The sequence below is a fragment of the Populus trichocarpa genome, chromosome 5, assembly GCF_000002775.5.
Source record: "Populus trichocarpa isolate Nisqually-1 chromosome 5, P.trichocarpa_v4.1, whole genome shotgun sequence".
Lineage (NCBI taxonomy): Eukaryota > Viridiplantae > Streptophyta > Magnoliopsida > Malpighiales > Salicaceae > Populus > Populus trichocarpa.
The window spans coordinates 2,365,790-2,375,897 of NC_037289.2; the positions used below are offsets into that span (position 1 = coordinate 2,365,790).

Here is a 10,108-nt window from a genome sequence, read left to right on the forward strand (position 1 = left end):
ATTGCAATAGAGCAATCTCTTAAAGTCGATGAGGGAATGAGCTGTATGCTCTTACAAGCCATTTAGTAAAAAAAGAACTCTGCGCGCTTAAAGGAAGGTTAGCAAAGTGCAATGAAAAATAGAAATTTATGGTTAATTGAAAGAAAACGCTCTCCTTTTCTTTCTTGAAGTGTAGAGATAAGGTGATAGAACTTGAAGGAAGGAAAACGCCATCTCTTGACCTCATTCTTGATTCTTTTACGCCAGGAAAAACAGGGCGAAAAGTGGTGACATAATAAAACTTGAAGCCCCTTGATTCTTGGTCCATGATTAGAGTTTTGTTTTAGCTTGACCCAGCTAGCTCAGTAATATTTGAGTCCAATCTCTGCATCTGGGCTTTATTCGGTGGGGTGAAGATTTTCCAATCTCAGAGACTACAGACTCGGAGAAATGACTTGGCACGGGGCAGTAAAAAATGTTCGATGTCAACAACGAACATGATTTTTTTACAATTAAAAAAACAAATATCATTTTTCAGATAAAAAATAACATGTTAACATTTTTCAGAAACTCCCAGCAAAGTCACGGAAGAGGAAACAGCAGCAAGCAGAGAGTTTCCAGCAGCAGGTCGGTGCCGGAAGTCCTTTCGGGAGGTAGGTTTTTAGCTCCTGCAAGGCGGCTAGAAGAGGCATTTTTCTTGGGGAAACTGGACATGAAAACAGAGGAAGTTTCCTACAAGGAAAAGGAGAAGAAAAGTACCGAACCGATTTAAGAGGCTTTATATGCGGCAGAAACAGCCTTGAAGACAGTAACTCAACCTAGTCTCTGACTCCGAGAGTTCTGGGTTCTGACTTAGTTTTAAGTTCTAATTTGATGTAGCCATCATTAGATTAGATGAGGTTAGGACTATCTTTATTGGATAATCAGTACCAGTTCTCAAATAAAATCAGTACCAGCTCTCAAATTGTCTCATGGAAACATGAAGAACACTGTACCCGATGCAAGAAGCCAACAGATGAATCAAAATGAGGTGAACAAAAATAAGATCAACAAAGTTCACGAGGTTGAATCTAGCATCTTAGCAAAATCCCTTTGGGCCCTTATTATAGGATTCTAAATGAATCATGCTTGTTAACACTTAACAGTATAAAAAATTCACTCGTCTCTCCTGTTTCTGGAATTAAGAAACTGGGACGACATCCAAGAAATGCAGCATAATTCTTATAGATCTTACTTTTATAATTTCATTATTAGGAGATCAAATATTATAAATTTACCCTTATAAAAAATATATTTTTTTATACCTCATAAACGGATTCTTCTTTATAAACTTACTCATGATCTCCTCGACAATGCAATCACTAATAATTTGTTGGTTGCTTATCAGATAAACCGAGCCTAGTACTCAAAAAAAAAAAAAAAAAACCAGTAATATTGAGGTCACGAATTTCCAACTCCTTAACTTATTACATGTGCAGTTAATAGCTTTATAAATGGAGCATATGCTATGGAACCATGTTTCTTGACCTTGTCGAAAGCTTGAATTAATTAATTGGACCAATTAAAGTTAGTGAATCTAAATATCCTGTAATGAAGTTAACGCTGGCAATTAATCTCACCTGTTATCTGCCATGAAAAATCAAGAACAAAAGAAGTCTACCTACCTAGCTCACATGGACAATTAATTTTTTTTTTTTTTTGAAATAGGATCTAAAATACATAGTCTTCCCAAGTTAGACAAAGCATTCAATGTATATAAGTGAAGTGCATGCACATGTAGACAAAAAGAAAAACATCTATTTTTTTTCGAAAGTACAATGTGATAGGCTGGAAAAGAGAATGTTCTTTTGTACTCGACTCAATAAACATAAATTATATTTTATATGATTATGATTGTTTTTTAAAATATTTTTTATTTAAAAATATATTAAAATAATAATTTTTTTTATTTTTAAAATTAGTGCATTAAAAAAATATTAATTTAAAATAAAAAAAATTAATTTTTTTTTTAATTTTTTTTTAAAAATTTTTAAAACACAAAAACAAATAGGACAACATATAAAGATATGGGAAGTTAAATCAATGATATGGATATTAGTAGATTACAAATATGTTTGGTATATCAAAATGATTTTTCTTTTACTTTTGACACAAGCATTTCAAAAGCTTTATAAAACATTAAAAAAAAATCATTAATTTTTTTTTTAAAGTCAAATGTACATTTAAATTATACCCAAACACATTTTCAAACCAAACAAACATTACTTTAAAAAATGCTTATTTTTCCACGAAAAAAACAAAGCATATGAAGTGATGGAGCTTAGAGAAAATATTGTTAAGGAGTTAATATAATGATTTATTGAATTTATTTTTTACACTTAAAATTAAATTGATTAAAAATTAATTTAATTTGATTAACTTGACGAGTGAATTCAATAACTTGATTTAAATTCAATATGACTTTTTTAAATTTGCTTTTTCCAAAACCATGCATTTTGAATTCATTCAAATTAACTTGCTCGAACTCATGATTCAAAGCTTAGGCTAGATCATGGAGAGGGCTACTCCTCTGAGTTTCCCCCCCTCAATTATGCTTATTGAAAATCATTTTTATTAATTGTATTATTTAAAGAAACAAAATGGTCTCATTTCTTTAATCGACAAGGCCAATAACAAGAAAACAAAATTTTTCACATGGAAGCTTTGATGATGGTGATATGATCATTAACACATCTTAACCATACAATTCCCATCCCCATCTTCAGGACCCCACCAATCATCATGTCTAATCTAATCAAACCCTTCTGCCCATCATCACACCTAATTTAAACTTCTGCACTCAGAGAGTATCTTTTAGCAAAAACATATATGGTACGAGAGGATGGTGAAGGGAGTCCTGAGGAAAACTATTAGGTTGTTTTTTAAGTATTTTTTTAAAAGATATTAAAAAATATTTTTTTAATATTATTGGATCAAAACAATAAAGAAAATTAATTGAAAATATTTTTTTTTTCGAGAAATGATGAAATTATGCGCTCATCAGTCCCAGAGTTTTGTGTATACACATGGGCTTTGTGTAATTTAGTACTCATTTTACGATAATGTCCCTGTAGGCAATATGCTAAAATGACCATTCAACTACCCTCTCCTTTCAATTTATACTCCAGATAAATTTAAAGGGGTATTTGAAAATGTGATAGTAATTATTTTTTTAAATATTTTTTACTTGTAAATATATTAAAATATATATTTTTTATTTTTTAAAATACATTTTTAAAATGTGAAGAAAAACCACCACATAATATTCTCTTTCTGATTCCGAGGTTAGTAATTCTGATTTTTTTTTTAAAATCAAAACGATGTTGTTTTAATAAAAAAACAAAAGTCAACAGGTTGCAATCGAGTTTTTGACCGGGTCTTGCCGGGTCAACTCGTCTCGTCACCCTAATCACCCTGGGTTTTGAATTTTTCTATTTTTTTTTAAATTCAGCTCGGTTTTAGTTTTGGATCAACCGGATTTTAGATCGACCTGCAGGCTTTGATAATGATGATATCATTAACACATCCGAACCATACAATTCCCATCCGCATCTTCAAGACCCCACCAATCATCATGTCTAATCTAATCAAACCGTTGTGGCCATCATCGCACCTAATTTAAATTTCTGCCACGGGTCATATATCCTATGATATACTCAGAGAGAGGATCTTTTAGCAAAAACATATATGGTACAGGAGGTAGGTGAAGGGGTGTTCGGTACAATGATGAATGTGTTATTTTTTAAAAAAGTTATTTTTTCTCTACCCCCTCCTTTCTATAACTAAACTTTAACTTAATATTCTCTTTTTTCTGTTTCCGAGGTGAGCACTTCTCCCTGTCTTGTCTACCCTTCCTTGTGTTTGAGCTTCCAATAAACTAAAGTAATGGAGGGGGATGACATAGAAGAAGGGCTGGAATCAGCAACAGGCCCTCTACTTCTTGGTGAGAAGAGCACCAGCAACACAAAAACCAGCAATCAGTACTCCATCACTCCTGTTCTTGTCTTTAGCACCTTTGTTGCTCCCTGTGGTTGGTTCCCTCAACTATGGATGTTCTGTAAGAATATACGATTTCAACAATATCAAGGAAGGCTGCGCCACCACAGTATGAGGGTCTAACTCCTGTTCTTCTCTGTACTTGTACACGCGACAGCCTTTTTTTTTTTCTTCTCTTCTTTTACTTTAGTTCTTTGTTCGGTAAAAAATGAGCCGAATATTTGTAGCAGTTTCAAATTCAGCCCCTAAAAATGACAGCTGATGTATAAAGTTATCGTGGTGGGATGATAAATCATGTTGAAACCAAGACATTTATATAAGACAAGAAAGTGCTTATTTCACCACAGAAGAAAACAAAGCGTGTGAAAGTGAAAGGATCAAGCTTTTGGCCATCATCACCGGAGAGAAAAAGAAAGATGTTTTCTGGATGGGTGGGGGAGAAGTTCATCATGCTCAAGATTTTCGAAGAGTCTTTATTTTAGAATATGATGTTTTCTGGATAGAAAAGTATTTCTTTTTCCATTACAACAAAGTTTTTCAATGTTTCCCCATTGATGACGATCCTTTATTCTTCAGCTCAGAATTCTTGAAAGAAAGAAAAACTTTTATAAGAAAAGAGATCCCTTTCTAGCTAGCTAGGTAGTAGAATAACAAGAATCATTAGATAAATATAACTTATTATCTAAAATCATTTATCTAAAATCATTAGATAAATATAACTTCTTAAATATAAAATAGAAATTATTAAATAAACCCAGTTTATCACCTAAGATCACAAACCAAACTCCTGTGGCCTTCATCACCGCATGATAAAGGGTACGTTTGGTATTGTATTGTATGAAAATGATGTTTTTAATAAGATAATGTTTTTTTAAAATTATATTAGTATATAAAAATTATTAAAAAATAAAAAATACAATTTAATACCTTTTTAAATAAAAACAATATTTTAAAAAATTAAAGAGGTTGAACTGCATTAATTAATAAATAGACTAGAAGATCTGTAGCTTGAGAAAAAAACAAACGTGCCTGCCTAGTACTGGTAGTTGGAGTTTTGTATAGACATAGGATTGATTGGTAACTTACTGTACGCGAATATGATTATATGACCCCTCCAATACTTAATTCCTTCTTCACAGAAATCAGAATATTTTTTTCCCCGAGGTTAGCACTTCTGCCTGTGTCTTGTCTACCCTTCCTTGTGCTTGAGCTTCCAAGAAACTAAAGTAATGGAGGGAGACGGCATAGAAGAAGGGCTGGAATCAGCAACAAGCCCTCTACTTCTCGGAGATAAGAGCACCGGCAACACAACAACCAGCAACCAGCACTCCATCACTCCCGTTCTTGTCTTCAGCACCTTTGTTGCTCTCTGTGGTTCCTTCAGCTATGGATGTTCTGTAAGTATATATATACACGTAGTAGTGGCAAAGTCTGGAGTTATTTAGTTTTGTTTATGATCGATTGATCGGTATTAGCAAAAACTTAATATATAGCTTTTTTTTCTGCCATTTTCCTGTTCTTATTTTATTTACCTATTTAGTAAAATTTCAGAGAAAAATCCAAGTTCCAATAATCACCATGCACGAATTAATGTAATTCTAGTCTAAAGCTAAATTACTCTCTTCACAACTGAGATTTTAGCAACATTTATCCTTCATATTGAGTTTAAAAAACGAAGATTAAAGTCTAAACCTTAGATTAGCATGTCTCTTTGCTTAGCATTTTTTTTATTTGCAAGTGCCCCACATGACGTTTGATAAAGATGTAGCCACGTTGGGTTGGATAAGATAGGCCATAAAAACTTGAAGTGTAGTAGATTTTGCCAATGAGCATACTGTTCCATAGCTGATCTTGATATTCTCTTTTCTCGTGGGACAGTGACTCAATCGGTATAGTTGTAATTTATGTTTTTACTATTTTTTAGTTAAATAACTTTTGCTTTTATATTGATTTATGTAATTGCATTTTAATTTTTGATTTTATAAAAACTAAAATGAATTATTTTTCCTTCATGAAAACCTGGGTTTCATTTATTATGCGGCAAAAATCAATGCCTTATCAGTTTTAATATATAAACACAGTTTTTAAACTTACTTTTTAAATTCATAATCAAAAATGTTTTTTATTTTTAATTACAATAACAAAAGGAACACATAATTAGAAGAACATGAAGCAAAATTTGATTTATTTTTCAAAACAACTTGTAACATCAGACGGGAGGTCCGTCCACTACCTCAGTATAGCAACAAATTGCAGTAGAGTCGATTATAGAGAAACACGTAGCGGTGCATGCATTGCAAGGCTTGGTAATGGGAGAAATATTTGGATTTGAGACGTGCCCCCACACGTACACACGCAGTTCAAAAAAAGAAAGAATTAATTCCTTTTTTTCATTGCAGGTCGTTATTGATCTGAAAGGGGCATGCCTTTTCCAGATTTTCCCAGACATTAACTTTATTATTCTCAAATGCAGTTTTTATCTCATTGATTTTATTTTCCTCGTTAAAATAGAATCATATTGTTACCTATTACGTTGACTTTGATGGAGTTTCTTGTCAGGTGGGTTACTCGTCGCCTGCTGAGTCTGGAATCATGAAAGATTTAGGCCTCTCTGTTGCAGCAGTAAGTACAAATCATGCCAATTTATCTACTTCCCTTTTCTTTTTAGCTCGTTAATAATGCTTAACTTAAAGAACTTCCAATCCTATTTGGTGAGACCATGCGTGTCAGTCTTTGCAAACTTAACTTTCGATTTCTATGCCCTGCTTGATGGGTTTTTGTTTTTTTGGGTCTTTCTATACAAATTGCAGTACTCAGTTTTTGGCTCGATAGTGACAATAGGAGGGATGGTAGGTGCAATTTTAAGTGGGAAGATGGCAGATCTCATCGGTCGAAGAGGAGTAATTTCCTTGACAACATTACTTGCCCTTAAAATCTAAACTGTGAGAGATTTATCTTATTATGCCCTCAATTATTTTCAGCTTATTCGTTGTAATTTTTCGTCAAGCAGACGATGTGGACATGCCAGATAATTTGCATGGCAGGCTGGCTTGCAATAGCATTTGCTAAGGTTTCTATTTCCTCTCCTCGCCCTTTTCTGTCTTTCTATCTCAATCACATAATACATGGAACCAACTGGCGTTGAATTCTTGTTTAAAGAAAGCTTGGTGTCTGGACATTGGAAGATTCTTAGTCGGAGTTGCAATTGGGATTCTTACTTATGTGGTAACTACACAAGCTTCCATTTCACCTGTATTCGATCATCGTGTCTTTGCTGCATGTTATGGAGTCTGCATTTTGTGCAACAGGTGCCTGTATATATTTCAGAAATTACTCCTAAGAATCTCAGGGGACGATTTACCTCAGCCAATCAGGTAAAATGAAGTTTTTGAATACAATGAAAATCAAATCTAGGATTTTGCTCCCAGCAGACCCTTAAATTTTATTTTGTTTTTTGTGTATAGTTGTTAGTATGTTGTGGCTTTGCAGTAACGTATTTTGTTGGAAGTATTGCAAGCTGGCGTGCCTTGTCTCTTATAGGTAACTTTTCTCATCATCTATCTTTCTGAGATTAACGCAACGCTAGCTTATACTATAGTATTGATTGGGTTATTCTGATCTCATTTTCAGCTACTATTCCAAGCATAGTGCAAATTGTATGTTTATTTTTCGTCCCAGAGTCTCCAAGATGGCTGGTGAGTCCAATGTATGATATTGTTGCTACTGTTGTTATACACGGAGAGGTTCCATCTCGAGGCGAAATTGAAGCCTAAATTCTTCAACAGGCAAAACTCGGCCGTGAAAAGGAGTTTGAAGCTTCTTTGCAACGTCTTAGGGGAACAAACTCAGATATTTCTGAAGAAGCAGTTGATATCAGAGTAATTTTCAGCTTCATATATATCTTAAGAAAAAGTAGCTGCAGGATTTCAAAATTTTAATCAAGTTTTCAGCAAGGTTATTAAACCCAGCCCAGTGAGGTTGGGCGGGTTGACCTTGGTCAATCTAAATTATATCAGTTCAATTTATTTTATTTTTAAATCAAACCTCTCGGGCCGTGATTAACAACTTTGGTTTTTGAGTTCCATAACAAGAGATGACATTTGGTTCTTATAGGATGCTATAGAAATTTTGAAACAGACCTCAGCTGAAACTAGAACCTTAGAGTTGTTCCAGAGGAGATATGCTTATGCAGTTATTGTAAGTCTTGAATAAGGTATCTACTTTATATATATATAAAAAAAATATCTTCATTTTTTTGTCTAATTACATGTTTAATCTGAATTCGCCAAATGGCTTAGGTTGGAGTAGGGCTGATATTACTACAAACATTTGGAGGAAATAGTGCAGTGTCATATTATCTTGGCACCATATTTGCTAAAGCTAGTGAGTCTCTTCTGACTGAAATATAAACATGAATCCCTCGTATTAACCTGCAATATTGTGGAAAAGGAAGACATAATATTGATTTTTGTGTGGTTTTCCACAGATGTTTCAACCTCCTCTGGACCTATAATTTTTGCTCTTTTACAGGTAGATACATGAATTTATTTTGTTTATTTTGCTCTGTTTATGTCTTAATGACAGTAGCTAGTCTATTGCAGATTCCAACATCTGTTGCAACTGTACTCTTAATGGATTTATTTGGAAGACGGACACTTCTTATGGTTAGAACTCACAAGGGCAACGATTTACTTTAATTTTGATGTAGCTGATATTCTAGGTGGTAACCAAATCTACCAACATATTTTGCAGGTTTCAGCTACCACATCATGCTTATGCTTGTTCCTTGTAGGATTATCGTTTTGCTTCCAGGTAATTTGACCTGAAAATGGTTAAGTATATTTCCTTTCATGAGCTTTGTTGTTGTTTATTTTTTTTTTATATATGTTTTTGCATAATGCATCCTTCTTCCTTGTTTTTAATGAGCAGGAATCCCACAACCTGAAAGAGCTCACCCCAATAATGACTTTGGTTGGCATATTGGTATTTAATCTAGCCTGGAAAATTACCAAAAATTCAGAGTTTTTTCTATAAACAATTCAAATTCCATCTTTAGATTAATGAACATAAGTTCATACTTGAGTACCTGTATTAATTTGTTCTGCTTTTATTCTGAGCAAATTTTCCTTCCAAGTAACACATAAATGTGCTCATTGATTAATTAATTAATTCTATGAACAGGGTTTTGGCTGCGGTTTTGCCATAGGCATGTCAGGAATACCTTGGGTTATAATGGCAGAGGTATAAGTTATAAGGCTTAAACTTTTATATGCATGTATTTATAACAGAAAAACTGATTGGAAAGAAAAAAAAAGGGTTTATAAGTTGAACTTAAGCATGCGTTTTCACTGCAGATATATCCTGTAAATGTTAAGGCATCAGCAGGAAGCCTAGTGGTTTTAACCAGCTGGGCTAGTTCTTGGGTTGTGACATACACATTTAATTTTATGCTGGAGTGGAGTTCAGCTGGTGAGTTATCCCCTTCCCCCTCTCACCGCCGCATCCACGCACAAATTGCTCAATATTTTTTCATTAAGATTCCGTGCTGGATATTTCTTGCAGGGACATTCTTCATCTTCAGTGGAATGTGTGCTTTAACTATTTTATTCGTATGGAAGTTGGTGCCAGAGACGAAGGGAAGAACATTAGAAGAAATACAATCAAGATTAATCACTCAGATCCCTGGACAAAACTCGGTGATAGCGAAAACATAAAGATGGTGTTTAGCTTAACGACACTGTTTCACTGATTATATTCAATTTTTCTTTGATTTTCTTAATGAACATGAATTTATGCAACAATTCTCTTTTAAGATTATTGTATGTTTTTAATTTATCAATATAAAATAAATGGTGAATTACAGACAATAAATTGGTGAAATTCTGAGCATTTAGCCTTGATTCTAGAACTTGCAATAAAATGAATGAACTAAATAATATTTTTATAAGTATCTATCCTAAAAACAAAGAATTAAAATAAAAGATATTTTCATGTTTTAAAATATAAAATAAAAATCAAGACAGGAGGGTGTCTAATTAGAAAGAAAAAGGAGAAAAGGATTATCAATTCTCAGAATTTTTCACAACAGAGTTGA

General features: G+C 33.3%; 1 protein-coding gene across 2 annotated transcripts; it reads left to right on the forward strand.

Annotated features, from left to right (window-relative positions):
- Window positions 1-5,061: 5,061 nt before the first annotated feature.
- Window positions 5,062-9,885, forward strand: LOC18098814 (sugar transporter ESL1). 2 transcript variants are annotated; one of them, XM_006382565.3, is made up of 18 exons: window positions 5,062-5,411; window positions 6,574-6,636; window positions 6,825-6,914; window positions 7,025-7,084; window positions 7,174-7,239; window positions 7,323-7,388; window positions 7,479-7,554; window positions 7,645-7,709; window positions 7,800-7,892; window positions 8,128-8,211; window positions 8,313-8,397; window positions 8,501-8,544; window positions 8,616-8,678; window positions 8,767-8,826; window positions 8,944-8,997; window positions 9,196-9,255; window positions 9,369-9,483; window positions 9,577-9,885. In XM_006382565.3, exons 1-18 carry the CDS (start codon window positions 5,244-5,246, stop codon window positions 9,726-9,728), a joined length of 1,464 nt encoding a protein of 487 aa, XP_006382627.2. In that variant the 5' UTR covers window positions 5,062-5,243; the 3' UTR covers window positions 9,729-9,885. The 2 variants fall into 2 exon arrangements, with proteins under 2 accessions (XP_006382627.2, XP_024456561.1); XM_024600793.2 differs by lacking the exon at window positions 5,062-5,411 and adding an exon at window positions 5,827-5,903.
- Window positions 9,886-10,108: the final 223 nt, after the last annotated feature.

Bases quoted from the DNA above. Each gene is read 5' to 3' on its own strand.
- LOC18098814 (XM_006382565.3), top strand. From the start codon at position 5,244: ATGGAGGGAGACGGCATAGAAGAAGGGCTGGAATCAGCAACAAGCCCT. The intron at 7,085-7,173 runs GTTTCTATTTCC...TCTTGTTTAAAG, and splicing joins TTGCAATAGCATTTGCTAAG to AAAGCTTGGTGTCTGGACAT. The intron at 9,256-9,368 runs GTATAAGTTATA...TTTTCACTGCAG, and splicing joins CTTGGGTTATAATGGCAGAG to ATATATCCTGTAAATGTTAA.